Raw genomic sequence first — 23,606 nt, 5'->3', positions numbered from 1 at the left:
ATCTACCATAAAATCTCGATTGAAATGAAATATTCTTTATTGGACATAAAATTACAGTTAAAATACAATATAGAAACTTACAAAAGGCTACTTTAGTGCCATTTAGCAATTTCTTTCAGGCAACCTTAAGATAGAAATAGGGAATTTGTGGTATCATCGTTGTTGCCGATTTCCATAACACAAGTAATAATAATAATAACGCGCACACACTCATAGCCGCACTAGGGAAACCCTGTACCGCGGGTGCCATGGACACATACATAGACAACCACAAATTACATCAAAACTCACGAGAGAAATAAATGTATACAAATACAAATATTTCTCCAGACACGGGCATTGAACGCGGGAGCTCTGCGTGGCAGTTCAGCATGGTAACCGTTCGGCCACAGAAGCAGTTAAACTGCTTTAGTTACTTACTTTGGAATCAGACCAAGTGTGTGATGTCTAATATTTATTATTAGAAATTTGGGATATGCAAAAGGGGTGCAACCAAAGAATATCATTATAAGTACACTACATAATCATTATTAATAAACTCATATATGTAGATAGATATATACATACAAATATTATTAATACATAAATAATAATATTAAATACTTATATATTTTTAAACGAAAAAATTAAGGAAATAAATTAAAGGATAGTGGAGAAAAACCGAAACTTAGGCGTTGTACACACTGCCGACGTCCACCGAGGTAGCGTCGAAGCCATTCAATAACTGCTGGAGATATGTTAAGAAACGCAATACTTCCAATAATAAGTCAAAGTCAACTCCATTGAAAGCATTACTGAAGTCAAGGGGTGTCAACACAGTCAAATGTTGATTTTCCATACCCAAACTGTATCTACTATTCTATCAACACAGTACAAATTATATATAGGTTCATTAAATTATCTACTATTTTATTTAACAATAACTATGTATAAACTTTCATTAAAACCTAAGGTTACATCAATGGTAATGACCAAGAAATATATTAAAAATTAAAACCAAACTTCCTACATTTGTCACCATGAAATTGACCATCGTGTGGCATACGAGGCCAGCTACTTGGGACCTCGAGATTTAACCAGCTGGAGCAAATAAAAAGTATAGAGTGTTTTAAAGTGTCGGATCTCTCGTGTTCTTGTCAAAGTACATAAAGATTATTTTTTGTTATATTTTCTGTATGCATACAGAAAATATATTGGTACAAATACGCTAGTAATATTGCCGACATGCTGACATGGAAAGGGAGAGAAGGACCCTGTCTGTTTCATGTAATATGCTCGCCCGCAGGTTTGCTCGTTGCACCAAAGATGTAAAGATATCATTATTTATTATGGCATATAGCCAAAACTTTTACACGAGCAGCCTGTGGGTGAAGTATACGCAGATAACCCAGTATACATTAAGGGTACAATATAACAACGCTTTCAGGATGCTAATGAGGCTGCCGCGACACTGTAGTGCATCGGCAATATTCACGGTGGCACGCAGATGGCTTCCTGCCTCACTCATGATGCGTGTGCACGGCAGCGCTAATAGCATCATAACCGTTATTGCCAATAGGCTGGACTGCCTCTACCAACAACATTAGGTGCAACTACACGTGCATAAGGTAGTGGTCTAGACGTGGCATTTCTCTAGAATTAAATACCTAATTTTGTATTGCACTAACCATAGCACGTAAGAAAAATTTACTGTATTACTAACATTACTATGGATCATTAGTGGTTAGTAGTTAGTTAATAGTATAGGGCGCCCTCTGGCCAGATGGAGCACTGATCCGCGAAAGGCTGCTGCTGGCGGCAAACGGATGCAGCAAGCGTAGGAACGAGCGAAATGGCAGCAGTAGACTGGCATAGGCTGATGATGATGCCAATACTTTAGCATACTTTTTACAATACAAATAGTAAACCCAGTGAATTACTATGCAATTATTTTCTCATAATTAAACTCTTTTATACCATAGTACATAAGTGAAACACCAAAAATGCTTCACAAAAGGGCTACAAGGTTTCATAAAGGTCATTACAATCTTACACTCTGTATTTTAACTCGACTTGCACGACACTTTTTTCGAATCTACACTCATTACAGTCCATTCGCTTTAGAAGAGTGCAGTATTCTGTCAATCAACATTTTGTTCCATTCATTCCAACTGTGACATTTCTATTTTGTTATAAACCGATACATTTATGTAAAATATACGTTAAATATACGTTAAATTTACAGCTGTGTTAATTTTGAGAGTTTATGTAGAAATTATGAAAATATAACACATAATTCGTAATTCCAAATTCATTCACATTCAATTTTTTTTTATGATACCAAGTGGCAGGACGACTCTCCATAACAGTTTCAATGCTATTGAGAGCTTTAAATCGCAAATATCTAAGGGGCATTGCTACTGCGCCCATCACCCTGAGACATAAGCTGATTAGTCCCATGTGCCTGTAATTTCACCAGCAGATTAGTCTTTCAAAACCGGAACACACGGTCACATTACTGCTTGGTGACAAAAGTAGGCAAGGTGGCAGTACTTTCCAGGACGAACTCATTTATCCTTATAAAAACTTCTAAAAGATATTTTAACATATGACAGTAATGTTATACTATACACACTATATTCCTAAAAAAATTCGGTAAAGCGTCATTTATTGCACCCGTTTCCATCGCATAGCGTGTAATAAGCTGCGCCGGCGACGCAGGCACAATGAGCTCGCGGCAATACCGAACAACCTTCTGTACTGGCAACACGTACACGCGGACTGATCTAATTTTTATATAGTTAATCCAATTCGGTGAACCAGATCACGATGAAGACTTTGCTGGTTACCCTAGCCGGTCTTGTATTAGGTAAGTTCATTTGATTTATTTTAGTTATCGAAAAAGTTAATTTTGTCTATCCAATGGCAAAAAAATATGGCGGAATTTCAAGAGGGTTGAATTCTTTCATGAAATGAAAGTTGTTACGCATAACTTAAAAGCAACAATACGGTATTCTAATTATACCCATCATTATTATTCATAGTTTACGATAATTACTTTTATTTTTTTTATTTTACAATTTAAAAGGGGATACAGTTAGCTAACTGTTTAGTAGTTTAACTGTTTAACTATTTAGCTAAACATAGTCTTAATTTATTATTAATAGATTTTATATTATTATTAAATGTGTTCTTTCGTCTTTTAATGCAATTGAGTAAAGCAAAGAATAAATAAACATATTTTAGACAAGGTGCTTTAATATTTTGAAAAATTAACAATGCAATATGAAAGTTATTTCAAATTTGTGAATATAATTAAGTTCTTAGGTTTTCGCGTTTGTTACACACAGGAAATGAAACTATTTTTCCGGATTTAAATCCATTATAAATTGTTAGAAAAAACATATACGCGATTTAAATCCGGAAAAATAGTTTCATTTCCTATTTGTGAATATATTTGTGGAAATAATCATTAAAAAGTCATTGCCGATTCATAATATTTTGACTAATGATAATTTGATTAGCTCAGCAAATTATTTGATTACGTAATTTAATGACAAGTAATATTTAATTCAAACTGTCGTAAATATAGGATTGAAAGTTTTAAATAATAATAATAATGTACAAGACCAATTATCCAGTCACAACCTAGGAAATTCCATGTACTATGAGTGTCAGAGCGATGGAATTCACTCCGAGGTACCCAGAACATCCAAACCAGAATTAACTAAGAAAAGTGCATTTCCCAAATTGGTTCGACCATAAATCGAATCCGGGATCTCTACACCCAACCAATATTGACTATGGCTTGCATGTTTGGTTTTTACTGTTAGTGTAAGTTGTATATTATAAATAAATAAATAAATAAATAAACCCAACGCCTACAGTGCAAACCGTTGAGCCAGTGAGGTCGTCATGTGGTTTTATTTTTGTAGTTCAAAAAAATAATAAAAAACTACAACTATTATTTTTTCTTAAAATTTAGAGTGTGGTACGTTGATTTATATTTTCATGATTTTCACATGTATAAACATCTCGTATCTTCGAGACCATGGACAGATTGGGAACTTGACACACATCATTAAGTCTATGTTTTCCTTTACTGAACAACTCATGGTAAATATCAAATTAAATATCGCACATAGATGTCAAAAAACTCATAGGGACAAGCCCGGATCCGAACCAACGCCCATATGCTGGAGAGGCGATATGTCAACCTATTACACCACTACCAATTTATAGTTTCTGATAATAAATGCTTGTTGAAACTGAGTATTATTAGGAATTCACAATTGTTTTAATACATCATGAGTTTATTTGTAAATTTTCTGCTTGTTTATCTCAGATAACGTGTCTCGTTTATAACGTCTGGACAACCTTTCACTAAAGGCAAATAACTAGCTCAAATTTAAGTTTAATGTAAAAGTTCGAACTGTAATATCGGTTGTTTTTGAGTTAGCATTGACTACCTCTTTTCTTAATTATTTAAGTTTTCAAGTATGTTACAACGACAATATACTCGAATACGTAAATAATAAAATTTGCCACATTTGCAATCATCCATAAACAGACCACTCACTTAATTATGTATATCCGTATTAAAAAAATTCTTTCCAGTTTTTTTGACGCGGAGTTTCTAATTTTAGAAAAAATTTATTTTATAACATACTCGTATATTATTTAGTAGCAGTAGAGCTCCTTGTAAAAGAATTCGTCAATAGAAGTACTGTCACCATTATCTACTTCTGCCGTCAAACAGTAATGTAACCATTACTGCTTTCTGGTTTTGAAGGTAACGGTGCTGAAGAAACCATAGGCGCATGGGACTTATCAATTTTATGTCACAGGGTAACGGGCGCAGTGGCAGTGCCCCTCAGATTTTTGCGATTTAATGTTCTGAGTGACACTGCAACTGTTATGAGTAAGCGTGTTGCTTACCGCCAGACGCATAATTTATTCTTCAGTCACTTGATAATCTTACTTTGTATGGTCCTTGCTCACCATGAATAGAAGTAGGAACACAATGCTGTAAGAGCACATGGACATAAAAACAACAGGAATGGACCTAGCGTACAAGAATTATTTTAACTCAATCTAAAAACTTTTTTTTTCAATAAAATGTGACGGAAATTAGTACATCCTATTAAATATAATTCTATTACTTAGTTTTAAATATTTTCATGTAAGTAATACAAAAGAAATTTATTTTTATTTAGCGGTGATATTCATGCATATTCACAGTACATATAGTATTGTTTAACATTACAAATTTCACGCAAATACAATTACATGTTATTTTATACTACTCTTCGAAAAGTGAGCGTCAGTTTACAAATAGTGAGAAATAATTATATAATAGCAAGTCATAGTACACAATAGTGCGCAAAAACAAATCAAGATAATTAATGAAACTAATAAATAATTGAAATAAACTAGCCATGTCAAATGTGGAGGTACTACATACAGGAAATGTCAATATGGATTATTAATAGCTAATAAATGTAAATTAAAGTATAATAATACGGTCAATGTCAAATTCGTTAATAAATATAACAAAATATATAATAAATTTAATTGTTTATTATAGTACTAATGTCTCTGTTACTGAGTAATGGGACTTATCCAATAACAGGTTCTTCTGTTTGCGCTTGAACGTTTACTCACAATATTCATTAAAATTATATATTTCGTACGTATACCAAACTGAGGGCGTCATAAAGAAACGCCAGAGGATCCGTTCCCGTTCTCCACCCGACATTCGTTCGAAACAAATACTGTTAAATAAATAATACTCGAAAAAATTAAAAGACGCATGATGTCAGACGGCGGACGGCACTAGAACCCCAGGTCAAGAGTTTCCTTAACCGACGAGCGTGTTTGAAAGTTTGGAAATTGATACGTATTGATGAGGCGAAACATGTGTGTCAAGATCGTAGTAAATGGAAGGCCGTGGTCTCTGTATACACCGATAGGTAAAGAACGTGAAGTGTATGTTCGTACGTACATGTATGTACAAGAACAGATTACAATATTAGGTCTAAAAAATTCAGGGTTATACATAGTATACAAACACAGTTATAGTATAAATAAGAGCTTACAGCACCTTAATTAGGCAAAATATCTCACTGTTAATACAATAGTGTATTAACTCAAAAAGTGTATTTTCTCAGAATCGACGAAAAACGAATTACTCGCTTTCCGTGAAAGATCTGTGTAAATTTATATATGGGTTATTTCTACATGCCAAATATACATATTATTTAAAAATAAAACAGAAACAAATAATTTCATAATTTTGAATAAGGACTATTTTGGCCAGAATTAGCTCACATAAAGCGTGTCTCATTTTGAGTTAAGTAGTTAAGAATCTTTTAGTTTTTTTTTACAATATTCTATTTTATTGACGTGTAGAGAATCAAATTTTACATTCAACAATGGTATAATCTTGAATTTCACATATTTTGAGTTATAACACTATAGTAATAGCAGTGCGTATGAGTCTTGGGAGCTTTTTTGTGATACAAAATGACGGGACGAACAAGTCGTGCGCCTGGTAGTAAGCGACACGCTTGTCCATAGCAGTTGCAACGCCAGATCGCAAAGATCGGAGGTGCCCTACCCCCGCGCCCGTCACCCTGATACATAGTTGACAAGTGTCATATGCCTGTAATTTCACCAGCACCCTTACCCTTTAAAACCGGAGTAGGAGATTCTCCAACGTAAAACTTAACAACTATCCACGTGGAAATGTTTTGTACTTCACGTAAAGACCTTGTAGCTATTTATACTATATTAGTAATGTATATTATATACCAAATGACATTAAATTGGAAATGAAACTATTTTTTTTTATTATGGTATTTATTTGGTTTTTCAAACAAACCGGCTGGATGACTTTATCATCTCAGTCAGCCGTGACCATGGAACCTGAAAAGGGTTAAAAACGTTTTTAGTAGCAGTAGAGCTCCTTGTGAAAGAGGTCTTCCAGGGAAGTACTACCACCTTGTCTATTTCTACCGCCAAGCAGTAATGTCAGCATCACTGTGTTCCGGTTTTGAAGGGTAAGGGAGCTGGTGAAATTACAGGCACATGGGACTTGTCAACTATGTCTCAGGTTGACGGGCGCAGTGGCAGTGCCCCTCAAATCTTTGCTGTTAAAAGCTCTGAGTGGCACTGCAACTGTTATGGACAGGCGTAAAACTTACCATCAGGTGCACGACTTGATCGTCCCATCACTTGATATTATAAAAAAAAGTCTTTGAAATATGGATACGCTTCTATAATAAGATTCCGGTTGATATTCTAAATTTGTCATTCATGAGAATTAGAACCATAGTGAAACAAAAACTTTACACTAAAAGGCTTCTGTGTACATAGGTGACAAAAATCCGTGGTAGTGACGTTTAGCTCTTGCAGTTGTCGGTTGATGATGTTTGAAATAAATCTTTTATATGATATGTGTTCAGAAGTTTATTAACAAATAGCAAGCCCTAGAGTTAAATGCCCATTCTTCACAGGGAATCTGCGTTACGTATGAGCAGTAGAGTCTAATCAAATGTGACGATTACAGGTGTAATTTGCTTAACAATGAAATAAATATCGAAGAAATGTCTCCGTGGCCGGTTATGCTGATCTGCAACGCAGATGTCCCGGGTTCAATTCCCGGGCCGGGAGAAATATTTGCACGGCCTACATTATTTGCCTCGTGAGTTTGGGTGTCAATGTGTGTGTTCATGGCACCCGCCACACAGGGTTCCCATAACGCAGGGTTCTATGTATCCAGTATGTTACAACAATTGAGGCTATCAGTGTAAAAGCGGTATAACTCACATCTTTTTCTACAATATTACTTTTTATTCTACTAAAGTACATGATTATTAAGTATATAGATATTATTTTCATGTGTATTTTTTTTAAATTTAACTGCGCGTTTGTTCTCCATCTCACCTGATGGAAAATGACGATGAGGTTGACTATGGAGCATGCACATCTAAATATTGCCTATTCATTCCCGCCTTGAAAAGGCCCAAGTTAAAATGTTAAGGAAATAATGTGGAAGCATAACGCTTCATACGAATCCTTGGAAACCGTGGAATATAAGCCTACGTCTAGTTCCTCGGTGATGGAAAGGAGAAGGCGGGATTAAATCGTGCAATTTCATCGCACACTTTCTATGATATATCTTGCAGAAAACCGATAAACAGGCTACTTTAATTCAAGGCTCTACAGCTTCGCCTCTAATAAGTCCGATTCACCTGTAATCCTCTTCTTCTTCTCTTTAATTATGTATTGGTCATATGTGATTACTATATATATAAATAATTTAACTAATTTTAAAATGAGGGATTTAAAATTAGTCACGTTTAATTTCTTGTATATGCATTTCATGGGGTTACACCACTTTTGCGCTGATAGCCCCAATTATGAATTTACATCATAATAGGTTATAAAATATAAGGATCAATCACTCGTATCATCATATAATCCATTCTCCTCTCGCAACAGCTATTTTAAACGGTTAAAACGCAGGACATTTCCTAACATGCACAGGTATGTCGCAAGGCCAATTTAACTGTAGTTCAATAGTCACGGCAGAATTAACTTTTGAAACTTCTATCACGAACACATTATTTACGATATATGGAGCAAATGCGACAATAAATGTAAAGAAATTGTGCGTTTATGTCAAAAATCATGGCCGGGCGTTGAATTTGTATTTAATCGTGCCCATACATGTCGTTTTGTATCACGATTTCATGAACCACAAATATTTGGTAGCTTAACAAAAACAACTATTTCGACATACAACAATCCTTTGCTAGAGGTGTGTAATTTTCAGGTTAGTGTTGTCTACATACAACTACTATTACGATGGCAATTATTTTTATTTAAGTATTCTTGAATATTACAATGAAGTATTTTTTCACATTTGAGTGTGGTATCCTGAAATATTACTTCGTATTTCACGATAATATACTCGAATATTTAAATAATAAAAATTGCCTCCGAAATTAGGTAGAGATAACAAAATTGCATTTTTTTAAATAATATAATACCAAGTGGCGGGACGAATAAGTCGTGCGCCTGGTGGAGAGACACGCCTATCCATAACAGTAGCAGTGTCACATAGAGCTTTAAGTCTCACAGGTCTTAACGGCAGTGCCACTGCACTCATCATCCTGCGACATAAGTTGACAAGTTCCATTTGCCTCTAATTTCACCAGCATCCTTACCCTTCCAAACCAAGGGCAAAGGCAAACCGGAACGCAGTAATGTTCACATTACTGGTTGGCGGCAGAAATAGATAAGGTGAAAAGACTTCCCTGGACGAACTCTTTCAAAAGGAGATCTATTGCTACTGAACTTACCCATGTAGACTTTTTCGGAATATTTTTTTTTACGAATACGTTTGATACAAACTAATTGATAACTATCGTATAACTAAATCTAGTGTAGAAACGTGCTGCAGCCTACCTCCTCGATTTATACTATAATAATTTTAGTCTTCAACGAAAAATACGTGGGACAAGACACATAAGACTTTTCATCTTATGTCTCAGGGTGATGGGCGCAGTGGCAGTACCCCTCAGATCTTTGTAATTTAAATCTCTGAGTGGTACTGCAACTGTTGTGGACGGGCATGTCACTTACCCCATCAAGCCCACGACTTATTACTTAGTATCGTAAAAAATAAACGCAGTAAAATACAACCGAAATTCAAAAGATATTTCAAATCTATATTTCCGAAATTTTTTTACGTGTTCTGCTCTATTTCAATTTTAGAATTTTAGAACTTAAAATCTAGAGAATGGATTTGATGAAATGTCAATCTAAACATTAGCTTGGGTTTGAACTGACATAGCCATCCATAACCAGTTGCGTATTCAATCAGACTCATTTTAATTAAAAAAAAACTTGACGAAACTATCAATTATCTATGAATAATCGATTATCAACAAATCGAATTTAAATATAGTGCTACTCGTAATCTTTAATCGAATTATCCGAGTCAACTAATCGAGTATCATAGGTACGTAGCTTACTCTACTCTACTTCTTGTTTTAGAGGTCTTAGCGGTAATTTTATATTTTGCTGATTGCGAGTTTACATTCTGTTATAGAGGAATTTAGTTCAAAGTCGTCATGGTCTTATTCTTATTAGCGTAGAGTTACATAAAGTACTACAATTTGTTTATATTCACATTTGTTTATGAGATAAGGCTTACTTCTGTCTAAAATGTCACCTATTTAATAGTGAAGACGTGGATGAGGTTGGTATACTCGCCTGAAAACATCGGTTCACTCTTTCTCTGTTTTCAAGGTGTTTACATTATGAAAGATTTGCAATGAGTTTAGAAAATAATTAATTTATTTCTTTTCCTGTACATAGTATTTTTATTTAAAAAAAATACTTACTATGAAATTAAAATCAGAACATACATTGAGTTCTTAAGTTTTCACGATTCTACAAACCAAACAAACTGGGCTCTTTTCAGGTTCACATTGTTGAAAAAACAAAAAAACGTGATTTAAATTTGAAAACATAGTTTCACTTCCAATTAGAACCGATGTTTTTTTCTTTTTAAATAAATATAGTTGCTTATTTGTTCCTTATTGGTATTGATTTCGTTTCCTTAATAACATTTAACGAAAAAACTTACGAGCAATAAATTCAGGTCACTAATAAAATTTTATATAATTAAATTAGGGTACCGAAATTTGTCAGTATTTTTGATAATTGGACAATGCATTTTTTAATAAATAACTTTTTAGACCTAAAATATATGAAATAAAAAAAACAAACATAATATGCCGTAAAGAATTGATATGATATCAATTTTATATAACAAAAAAATTATGTACCAAAAAGTCGTTGAAAACCAAATACACCAGATCCGACAACAATCACATAAAGAAATTCGTGAGGTCCGCTATTTCGTTCCGTGGCTTAGATGGCAAAGCGTTTGGCACGGTTTGCTAGTGGCCGTCGCGTCGGTTCTAATCCGGCCGGATCGAAGGAATTTCATCTAAGTGTTCTGTCTTTGTATAAATAATTATAACAAACTAGGTGAAACATCCTGATATTCAATAAAAATAAGGTAAAAAGTAAAGAATAAAGCCATGTATAAAGATAATGAACCTTCCTTTTAAAAACTTTTACTTTCCAAAAAAAAAAAACAGTATGAACTCTCTGTGTAGCTTAATTATTTTCTTGACCAAATTTATTGGCCAGGGTCTTATTTTGTTCAAATTTATGGAGGCTTAGAACTTGCTGAGTAACTTCAATAATTTTAATCCAGTTATAATCAGATCAGGAAGTCAACACCTTCCTGCTTTAACCAGAATTTATGCTCTGATATCACTTGGCAGGAACTATAGAACTACTTATAATTATCACGTAAGGCATGGATTATGCAAACTTTTCCAACAGGCAAATTTATTTGTCAATACTTTGAACATGCATGCAATATGAAATTTTAGTGGATGATTACATTTGTAGGACACCTTGAAAAACAAAAGTGCCTTATTTAATAATTCAACAAATATATAACAAAACAAGACTTCACGAAGAATCAATGTTTTTGTTTAGTAAATAGAAGTGTTTATCACTTGAATTCGAGAGCGTGTGCAAGTTGGCCCACGGTGGCAGACACCTTCTCCTTTTCGAAATGATATGATAATAGTCTCTGGACAGAGTACTAAAAATACCGACCTCAAAAATCGTTCATCCCCTAGTTTGCCACCCTTAGACGTGGAACATTTTCACCAAATTTAAATAGGACTACTTCTGAGGTATCCTCTTTCCAACGAAAAAAGATCATCAAAATCGGTTTAGAAAGGAGTCGAAGTTAACACGTTACATACATACAAAGAAAACATACAATCGAATTGAGGACCTCCTCCTTTTTTTGAAATCGGTTCTAAATAACGGCCTTCATTTTCAATACGTTATTCTTATTACTTATTATACATTTTTATTATACACTCTAGTTGTTAGCTGTAGAGCTCTTTACTTCCACCTTACCTATTTCTGCCGCATAGTAGTAATGTGGTCCTTACTGCATTTCGGTTTTGAAGAAAATCGTAAGGTTGCTTGTTAAGAAACAGGCACATGAGACGTCAATTTGCGTCTCAGGGCGACAGGCGGGCGCAGTGACGATGCTCCTTAAATCTTAGTGATTTAAAGTTCTGAGTGTTAGTAGTACAACTGTTATGGACAGACGTGTCGCTTATTACCAGGCGCACGACTTGTTTGTTCCGTCACTTGGTACCATAAAAAAATACACTATATAATTAAAATAATGTAATTACGCGCAATTTATAATAATTTATTTCTTGTCTCAGTTTCAGGTCAGGAATTCCAATGTCCCGACAAGAATGGCTTCTTCCCGGATCAATACCAGTGTGACCTTTATTATAAATGCAGCAAAGGTTGGTATCGTGATAAAAGGTCGACTTCATGTCGACTGTTCTAAGCTATTCACGCGCGACAATAATATCGCACTAATATGTCTACATCCGTCATATGTAAGGTCTTGGATATTTTCTAAAGCGCACTGTAGTGTATAATGACATCCAACTCACTCAACAACTTACTCAATGTCTATAGGTATATAATCCACCAAAATGACTCAAAAGAACTTCATGTTCCTTTGTAAAGTTACATGTACTTTTACAATACGCAGGAGCTATAGCAATGTTTTTCTTCGCCATTAAAACAAGTGATAATTAGGTAATCTTGAATGAATTAAACACGGCAAGAAAGATAGTTCAATAGAGGCAATAATAGATTAGCATATAATAGCGAAACAACAATCGTGCAACATTGAAACTAAACAGAATTTAACTTCTTTAACAACAACTGTCTCTTATACTAGGGACTGAATTAATTTCAAGAATTAAATTGCAACAATTCAATGCTTCTGAAATTTATAAAAAATGCAAAAAAAAGTTTTTTAAAGTGTTTTCATGATCGCCGCAGTTTCTTGACTTGGACTTAGTTTAAAGCTAAGTGAGAGATATTTTTGCTCTTACGGTTATTTTGTAGAAATTAAAGTTCTTTTGTCGATATAAACCGCCACACCGTGGCAGTTTATAACAGTATTTTTTTGTTTATGACTGGGAAATGCTTTATGCATAACCTCGAGCCCGGGGAGACTCAAGGGTTATATGGGACAAGCTCTCCAGGTGGAGGGCATACCCACTAAACCCCCTAAGGTTTACCCTCTTAGCAGGGGCTTGTGAGTGTCGTGGAACTCCGCAGATTTACCACTATGACGCTCCAGGCCACTAATAGGCACGTACAAAGGCTGAAATGACAACGTGTTTGACCATTGTGAGAGAGCGAAACCTGTACTAGGATACCCCGTGTTACAGTATTTCGACCACCACTCTAGACTCGATCTAGAAATATATGACACAGGTGCATTTAATAACTATTAATTATTAAGTATTACAAAAATAATTAAAGGAAAATAAGAGATAGCAGAGTTGTTGGAAAGCTAATAATATGAAAATAAATACACAATGCGTATCGTTAAAGAATTTTAATTTCAATGGTTGTCACACCAAGGAACTGTAAGGGTTCTAGTGAGATTACAAGTCTCAGGGTGACAAGTGCAGTGGCAGTGCCCCTCAGATCTTTGCGATTTAAAGTCTGGCGATGCAACTGTTATAGTTAGACGTTTCGCTTGCCACTAGATGCACGACTTATTCGTCCCGTTACTTGAAATAACATTTAAAAAATCACCTTTATGTCATAATAAGATGTTATAATAATAATAATAGTAATAACGCACATACTCATAGCCGCACTAGGGAAACCCTGTGTCGCGGGTGCCATGGACACGCACATAGATAAACACAAGTTACACCCAAACTCACGAGAGAAATAAATGTTTCTACCGGCCCGGGAATCGAACGCGGGAACGTAGCAGTCTAGCGTGGTAACCATTCGACCATGGCGGCAGATCATAAACGCTATCACTACGTATCTATTTTCTAAATGCAGCTTTATCAGAAAGCGTTTGAAGGTAAATGACCTTCGAATGGAGCGATCAGTATGCATAGTCGCCATATGGATTTCAATTCGTAGAATGATTATTTGTCCTACGCGTGAAGTTATGCATCATTATTTAGATCAACAGTATATATTGCACGTTGAAAACAGTATTATCATTAAACGAAAATCTCATGTTTTCAATGTAAATTTTAATAATCATATTTATTCATTAAATATATATTTCATTACCGTGATATTTATATCGAGTCTTTACCGCCGACTTAGCGTAATCGACAAAAAACAAACGTTACAGGATAGGGGTTTTTAAATATTTTTACATTTAAATGTGATATTAAATTGAATTTTAATGTATAATAATGAATTTCCTAACGGATTGTGTAATAGCTAAAATTTCTTAAAGCAGTGGATGTTAAGCCTTAATTGGCACTTACAATATTTTTGCTATCTTATCTAAGACCTATCTTGAGTCTTTCAGGTTTAAGGTAATAAGTACTAGCGATGAAAAATATGCAAAAGATGCGACACGTGTTTTGTCACTTTGTATTTAGTAAACGTGGGGTCGTTTACGTTATGATTTTCAATACTGATTCTGTCGATTACACTAAAATATAAAAAAGCTGTAGAGCTCACTACAAACACAGCTTTTGCTATAATTTTTATTTAATGCAATTTTGGCGGGAAATATTTACTAGTCCTTATATAGTTTAAAACAACATTCGCAACAAATAACCACGTTGTTAAATAGCAACTCATATTGATTACAAAAAACTATGCACACGGTAATAATATAACTTAGGTATAAGGATGTTAATGATGCGATAGGGATATCGGATACATCCTAGAACAATCAGCATAATCGTAGAACATAAACGGTATAAAACATCCTATACGCAAGCCGATTACCAGCTACAAATATATATCATCTATCCATATACGTATACCTACGGATATGTCCAATTTCAGCATATTTTTACGTTGTGTTACACTCAATGCGTAGTTCGAAGGAAATTACCCCACCGACATTAATACAGCAAATAGAGTGCGAACTCTTTCCCTCACTATTGCGACAAACTAAGAATTTTATAACACAACGCGAAAGTGAACTAGCCTTTAGATTTTACGAACCATGACACGTGACCTCAAAATAATGTGTCAAAACTAAAAATTGCGCAGGATTTCTTTATGGAGACAAATATTTAGAGCTGCGAGAATTTGAATTACAGCACAAAACCATAAGTGCCAAGGTCAGCGCTTGATATAACGATATATATCCTGCAAGAGTAAGAATGTCCATTCAAATAGTGACTAGTTTTAGTTCACATATTACTCAGTCTCGCAATGTGTTCGGTCGTGTCTATAAGTTACCAGAATAATATAAATAATTACTTGCATAATTGTAACCTAGCTCTACTACTACCGGTGTCACTAGGTGTTCGTGGCACACACAAACCGGCCATATATCATTTTTGTTACATAAAGGTTAAGAAAATTCTACGAGAATTCCTTCAAAATATGTCCTACGATGATACAGAGAATTTATTAATTATTCCAAAATAAATGTTGTCTAATTTAAGCGTAATAGGTATATGATTTGCATTTCATTCTTAAATTTTTTTTTGTTTGTTTATATTTTAATTATTTTTTGTTTATAATTTAATCATCATACATTCACCTGTATAATTATGAACCTGAAATACAGGATTATCCCAATTCACGTATATGTGTTATACTTTACATTTATTCGCATAATAGCCTTTAGTTATTCATTTATGCAATACGTTATTCAATAAACAATTTTATTTTATTTTTTATTTAGTTTCTTTATGCTTGAAAAGAAATGGTCCAGCCGAGGCTTTGTTTATTTGTCGAATCTGGTTAAGTAGTCCAAAGTAAGTGACATAAAAAGCTGAATAAATCGTCGGTTAAAAGGTAAAACTCACTAATAGCCTAATTGGCCAAAGGGAGATAATTAAGATTTTGTATTTTTTCATTATGAAAAATCACTAAAGGACTGGTATGTATTAAAACATGAAGGACACCACAGACTTACTGAATTTTTCTTGTCATAGATGTTCTTCCCAATAAAGCAAAATTGAAAAAATCTAGTTTTTGAACAAAATGTCACTTAATGAGTTTTACCTTTTAACCGACGAAATACGGGAACCCACCATCTGGCAGTTTTAAGTTACGGTAAATTTCACAAATAAATTCCGAAAAATTCAGAGGTACGAGCCCTGATCCAAATCCACACACGGCCCTCTACTTGAGGGTCGATAGGTCAAACCATTGGGCTATATTTAATTATTGTACGTCTTCTTAAATAATAGGGGTAACGTAGCCCCTTACCTACCGTTATTTCTTTTTATAGGCAAAGCGGAAGAGAAACTATGCCCTGATGGTCTCGTGTTCTCTGATGAAAACCCCAATAAAGAACGATGCGACATCCCTTCCAACGTAGACTGCGGTGACAGAAAGGAACTTCGTGAGTACCAGAAGTCCTGCGAGAATACCCCATTTAATGCTATTTTGGATGATAAATAATTAAACTTAATGATACCTACTCATTAGATAGCATCTAATCTATCTAAAAATTAATAACTAAGGGTCGTGATTGTCACTTCTGTCTGACTAAATTATATAGTTTCAAAATCGTATGAGTTCCAATAAAACAAAACATTTCCGTGAATCAGATAAATCACGAAAATGTTTCCTATTCCCTTATATATTTCTTTAAATGAACGTCAAACCACAAAATACCAGACGAGAGGCCTAGTACTAGCTACTAAATTGGCCTCTACTTTTCTTTCTTTCTAGATGTTTGTTGCTTTTGCCGAATATTTTGAGTATTAAATCTGGATAAAACATAACTGTGAATTTCAGAGGATCCAAAACCGACAAAAGGCTGCCCTCGTCAGAATGGATATTTCAAGCATCCTGATCCACAGGTAAGTAATTTGCATTGTGTGTTCAAAATTATGTCAAAAATAAACCTCTGATTTATTTATTTCTGAAGAATAAATGGTAAAAATACGAAAAAGACAAGTCACGCAAGTTATGCTCTAAATCGTTATTTTTGTTTTATTTTATTGACACAACTCTGAAATAAAGCGAAAACGAATGAGAGAAAAACCAAAAACATTGTCAAGATTAAATAAACATTAGTTCATATTAAGTAACAAAAGGAATATGAATTACAGAGTGACTTAATTTGAGATTTTAAATCATAAAATCTGATGCACTCCATAATTCATAGATAAGTATTGCAATGTTTTTAATATTAAGCATTCAAACAAAAAAAATTAAAGTGTTGTTTAACATAAATGCCTCCGTGGCCGAACGGTTACCATGACTGCCACGCAGAGATCCCAGGTTCGATTCCTGGGCCAGGAGAAATATTTGTATGGCCTACTCTCTCGTGAGTTTGGGTGTAATTTGTGGTTGTCTATGTGTGTGTCCATGGCACCCGCGATACAGGGTTTCCCTAGTGCGGGGCTATTATTATATGACAATAGCCTACAAATTACTATTTATAGGCTTGTGACAAATTCTACTACTGCTCTGACGGAGTTCCCCACGAGCTTCCCTGCCCGCCCGGTCTGTTCTTCGACGAAGAAACATCCAACTGCGACTGGAAGGAGTACGTGCAGCGCACTTGCGAACACGTTACAAAGGGTTTGTTGTAAACTCGCATTTAATTTATACTATTTAATACTATAAAACAATGTACACAGACTCGTGAAGATAAAATCTATCAAGTTCTATGTAAATAGGAGCAGGTAATATTTTAATTTCACGTTTATTTTTAGACGTTCTCGACGACGGTTTTTCATGTCCTGATGGCGAGGTAATGGGTCCCAACGGCCGAGCTTTGCCCCACCCCACTTTTCCTCACCCTGAGGACTGCCAGAAGTTCTACATCTGCCGCAATGGCGTCCAGCCACAGAAAGGCAGTTGCCCCTCTGGCAAAGTCTACAATGAGGACACCTTCATGTGCGATAACCCTGAGAAGGTGCCGGGATGGTAAGCGATTAAATTTTATTGATTTTTTATGCAGAAAGATCTTTGACATGACAATTGAAAAAACATTACGTTTTATCATACTATTAACACTTGTTTATGTGTCGTTAAAAATACATGTCATATACGATCATAGACTTGTAGGGCTAGCACGATAGGGCGCGGCTAGAAATCTCTTGTAGAAATAATTCTCGCATAAAAATCTTGCGCTTTAGGTCGCTCTTGCACAAGTCGCTACTTATCGTGCTAGCCCTACTGATAATATATATGAAATATACGTCTATAGACACGTTTACATAATAGTATAAACTCGAATATTCAAAGATTTTAAATAGATTTTGATGATAAACTTCTTCACAGCGAAAACTACTACGAGGGTCAGCCGTTAGAGAAGAGCAAAGTTCCCAAGAAAGCGTAAAGTGATATGTATTGATAATATTTAGTTTGTAAAACGAAATAATTAAATTTAATTAAAAAAATAATTGTTTCAATATTCCTCGTAAATATCCTTGACTCTATTATATGTTATTAAAAACACTAACAGTAACACTATTGTGGTAAAAGGAAAAGAAACATACTTGTAACTAATAAGTTCTCATGTTTTGTCAAATAAAGTTCGAATACGGATGAGACGGTCTTGTCTGTTGCTAAAATGTAATGACGGCAAAACTTTAATATTTACGTGTACGTTTTTTAATAATATTTTTCTGTGTTCTCATGGTGAATAACTTATAATTCTTAGTGAGAAATAATATCATGATTGGAGAATGTACCGAAGTAAACTAGCGTACTTTGGCGAAAACAACAATTTCATAATATAAAGTACAAGGACTCTCTTGTAAATTACGCGATATGATCTGATTACCTGATCGCAACAACTACTTATTGGGAAAGAATTCCAGATTCAAAAACCCTATTTTTGTCAAAATCGGTACAAGCTACGAAATGTCACGTACGCCCTTTGTACAAAACATTGATATATGCATGATTTTAACATCTTAATCATAAAATTAGAGAACTATTCCTAGCGTACGAGGAAAAGTAGAAGTAGCAGTAGAGCTCCCTGTGAAAGAGTTCGTCCAGGGAAGTATTGCCACCTTGCCTATTTCTGTCGCCAAGCAGTAATGTGAGGCTTATTGCGCTCCGGTTTAAAGGACTGGCACATGGGACTAATCAACTTATGTCTCAGGGTGATAGGCGCAGTGGCAATGTCCCGCAGATCTTTGCGATTTAAAACTCCGAGTGGCACTGCAACTGTTATGGACAGGCGTATAACTTACCACCAGTCGCATGATTTGTTCGTCTCATCACTTGATATTATAAAAAATATTATCTATCGTAAATGCGCACTTTTTTGAAGATCAAATAATAGTATTCCATTAATTAAACACAGAGTACAATGTATACAGTATATAATAGGAATAGCCTCTTATGTTTATATGACAATAATCATAGCTATTTTATATTATTATTTTTTTTATTAAATGGACTTACTCTTAACCACTACCTAGCTCTGGAGCAAAGATAGGATCTACGATAGAACGAGCTTGCCCAGAAGATGCCTATTCAATCGCACCTTAGAGATACCCGGGTTGTATGAATTCGGAAATATAGACGCAGCAGAGGTAGGGTATTCCATTCCTGGGCTGCGCATAATAAAAGATCATAAAGAGGTTACAGAATTACATCTATTTGCCAAGTTTATTGAAATCGGTTACTGGAAAGTGCTGAAAACTTTCGTCCCCTAGTTTGCCACCCTTAGAGGTGGAATATTTTCTTCAAATTTAAATGGAACTAATAATAAGGTACCCTCTTTCCAACATAAAAAGAATCATCAAAATCGGTCAACAAATGCCGGAGTAATCGCGTAACATTTACACAAAAAATACTGTCGAATGAGAATCTCCTTTTTGAAGTCCTTTAAAAAAATGTTTCAGTAGTTTCATTTTCTGACATTATTTTATTCGTATCGTTATATCTTTACGGTGGACATTTTAAAGCTCCATTTACTATGGACATGCGCGTAGCTTACCAACAGGTGCACGACTTGTTCGTTCCGTCACTTGATATTATAAAAAAACTTATTTCACCTTCTTTATTTATGTTTTTAAGTTTTTTGTTATCACATCTAACAATAAGGCTGGTTCTGTTATGTCTTTTGTCTTTGTTTTTGTATTTTGAACCAGAAAACGGCACCAATTAAATAAAAATACCCGGTCTCAAACTAAGGAATTCCCTGCGCTATGAGTATCAGGGCAAACGGAATTCACTCCGGTGTAAGTACCTGGAACACCTAGACCCGAATCAAATTAGAAAAAATCATATTCCAAATTGATCTTCCCGGGAACCGAACCCGAGACCACCTCAGTCGGCGCCCAGCCTTTGACCATTTAGATTGTCAAATAAACAGACACCTATCTAGCGCCATCTACAGTATACTCTCTACTTTAGAGTTAATAAGTACTCGGCTACATAAAAACCTTAAGAAGACTTTTGCCGGTTATTATATTAAAACTTAATAATTTAGGTGTTTTTCGACAGATGGCGCGATAACTCCAAAGTTTGCGGACTAATATTTAAACTACATGAAGTACATAAATACCACGACCACGTAGTTGAAAGGCTTGCACATCGGTTTTCAAGCCATCTCTGAAGTTCCGGGTTTGATCCCCGGCCGGTTCAAAGTGTTTGTGGTAAAGTGGTTGTGGATTTTCATAACACAAGTGCTCTAGTTACTTATATACTTTGGAATCAGAGAAACGTATGTGATGTTGTCTAATATTTATACAAAAAGGTGACATATCAGATGAATTCAATGGACTTTCATTCATCAATTACTCATAAATTGCGGAATTGAAAAAACACAATTTGAAAATTTAAAAAAATACTGAATTATTAGGTATTGCAAACTGTGATTATTTTTATTTATTTATTTTATTAAGATAGATCGGGACGTAAAATACAGGATAATAGTTGCATTTTAACAGGCATTATTTGCAATCGGCGAATGCCCCTTATAGGGGAAAATATACAAGACCGGATATATAAGATGAGGAATGAGTACGTCAGGGGAACTTTGAAAGTGGCGCCAGTGACGGAAAAGATGATGATCAATAGGTTAGCATGGTATGGACATGTCATGCGGAGGGAAGAGTGTTATGTGACGGGAAAAGTGTTAGGTATGAGTATGAACGTGGGGGAAATATGATGGGAAAGGAAAGGAAGGCCAAAGAAAGGATGGAGTGTGTTAAAGATCACATGGGTACGAAAGGTGTGAGTATGAAAATGACGGTTGATAGGGGAGAGTGGAAGAATAATAATAATAATTACTAATAATAATAACGCACACACTCAACATAGTGCCGCACTAGGGAAACCCTGTGTCGAGGGTGCCATGGACACACACATAGATAACCACAAATGACACCCAAACACACGAGAGAAATAAATATAGGCCATACAAATATTTGTCCCGGCCCAGGAATTGAACCTGGTACCTCTGCGTGGCAGTCACCGTTAGTATAGTAACCGTTCAGCCACGGAGTCAGTTGTAAAAAAAATAAATGTAATTAAAACATAAATAAAATTGTACAAAAAAAACTAAAATACATGTTGTGTCGACCACACCTAGCGTGGGATAAGGACAGGAAGAAGAAGATAATACTTAATTATCCATTTATAGACAAGAATATGTGTATTGGTTTCATTCGGTATGTTTTTATTTTCAAACATGTCCTCTCAATTCCACAATTTGAGTTACGACAGTATAAGTGATTTATTGGAACTAGATGCTCTACAGAATACCGCATTGATGGCACAAATACATAACTCCGAGTTAAGAGATATTGTTTTATGTTTTTTTATGTGATTCGTACGTCAAGGTTTAAGCGAGAAAACGCTGTTTATAAATAATATCTATGCAAATTTTTAATTCTTCGAAGAATTAGCTTCTTATAGAAGCGAAAAGAAAAAACCATGGCAATTAAACACCCTGTTTCAATGCAATCTTAAAATCTAGGAGCTAATCGCCAGATGACATACAAACAAAATATGATACTATCATACACTTTGTTTCTCATGTAGGTAACTAAGTTTTCTTCCAAATGGAAAAACCTTCGAGAAATTTACGAATGCGACTGCTAATACATTCACGAATGCATGAATTCTTAGGAGTCATCGTAATACTTCTAATTATTGTGACTCCACCTCAACATTAATTTATTTCATTGCTTCGTGGCATAAATTATTTTCATTAATACATATTCATTATTAATAAATTAAAAAAATCCTTTTCATTATTCACTTTGATTCATATCATAATTCGTTTCATTAATTCACTTGAATCATTTGAAGACATTAATGAAGTTTTATATGGTAATACTAATATTTCAGGAGATTATGGGTTGTTCTATTTTCTGCTAACCTACATGAATATGTAGAATCTTTTGCTGTGAGTCTAAAATATTCCTTACGTCTTTGCTTTTGAGCTGGTTGGTTCGTGGCGTCGTAATGCAGGAGTATTGAAAATAAAAAGTAATTTTTATGTTGATGCAGTTTTTTTTATCAGTTCTAGTAATATGATTTCAGTTCCAATCAACTATGAAGGAATGGTTAACATAAACCAGTAATTTCAACGATCAGTGTCAGTTATGAGATTGTAAAGCAATTATCGCTTGTATTGCAATTGTGTCAGTTGCGTACGCGCAACTGTTGATGTAAGATCGCTGAACCAACCTGTCATGCCTGAAAGCGACTATTGTTTTTATGGAAAAACTAAAAACGGGGTCATAGTTAGCATAAGTTACCGGTTGTACTCGAAGTTAGAGTACGATCGTAAGAAGAAACCTACATATGTAAATTATCCGGATTTTTAACGGACTTTAAAAAAGGAGGAAGTTCTCAATTCGACTGTACTATGTTTTTGTATGTATGTTACACGATTACTCTGGCGTTTGTAAACAGATTTTGATATTTCTTTTTTTGTGTGAAATAGCTCCCATTTAAATTTTGAAAAAAATATTCTACCTCTAATGGTGGCAATCTAGGGGATAAATCCGGTTTGGCGCACTTTCAGGTAACCGATTTTAATAAAACTTGGCAATTAGATGTAATTCCACGAACTTTTTAGGTCAGTTTTTTTATAAAAAGTTGTAGTTGTAGTAATTATTACTTCTTTTATTTTTGACATTTTGTATTGTATTGTATTTACTATCATAAAGCAATTATTTAATCTAGAGAGCAATACGCCAGGTAGAAACCAGGAGCACGATATGTTCGTCCTTCAATTGGTATCATAAAAAAAATGTAAAAGGAAAATTGTTAGGCGGGTCATGTAATAAAAACTAATTCCATTTTGTGACGACCTCCATGATCGAGTGGCTTGCGCACCGGTTTTTATGGTATCGTCATTTCTGAAGTCCCAGGTTCGATTCCCGGGCGGGTTAATGTAGAAAACCTACTTTTCCATATTGTCTCTGATCTGGGTTCCGATTTCTACAACACAAGTGCCTTAGTTAGTTACTTTGTGTTCGCGTCTTCATCATGCTACCCAAACTATCTTGATAATGATGTTGATGAACAAAGAATCC

At 34.7% G+C, this 23,606-nt stretch overlaps 1 protein-coding gene across 1 annotated transcript; it reads left to right on the top strand.

The window, feature by feature from the left end:
- The first annotated feature begins 2,741 nt into the window (after positions 1 to 2,741).
- LOC113233408 (protein obstructor-E-like) lies at positions 2,742 to 18,484 on the top strand. The gene is made up of 7 exons (XM_026468538.1): positions 2,742 to 2,848; positions 12,324 to 12,410; positions 16,370 to 16,483; positions 16,882 to 16,946; positions 17,535 to 17,673; positions 17,808 to 18,021; positions 18,379 to 18,484. Exons 1-7 carry the CDS (start codon positions 2,809 to 2,811, stop codon positions 18,434 to 18,436), a joined length of 717 nt encoding a protein of 238 aa, XP_026324323.1. The 5' UTR covers positions 2,742 to 2,808; the 3' UTR covers positions 18,437 to 18,484.
- The last annotated feature ends 5,122 nt before the right edge of the window (positions 18,485 to 23,606 follow it).

Source organism: Hyposmocoma kahamanoa, unplaced genomic scaffold, assembly GCF_003589595.1.
Source record: "Hyposmocoma kahamanoa isolate Upper Pololo Valley unplaced genomic scaffold, ASM358959v1 78, whole genome shotgun sequence".
Taxonomy (NCBI): domain Eukaryota; kingdom Metazoa; phylum Arthropoda; class Insecta; order Lepidoptera; family Cosmopterigidae; genus Hyposmocoma; species Hyposmocoma kahamanoa.
Note: the sequence above shows the minus strand (reverse complement) of the source record. Positions and strands in the feature narration are given on the sequence as shown.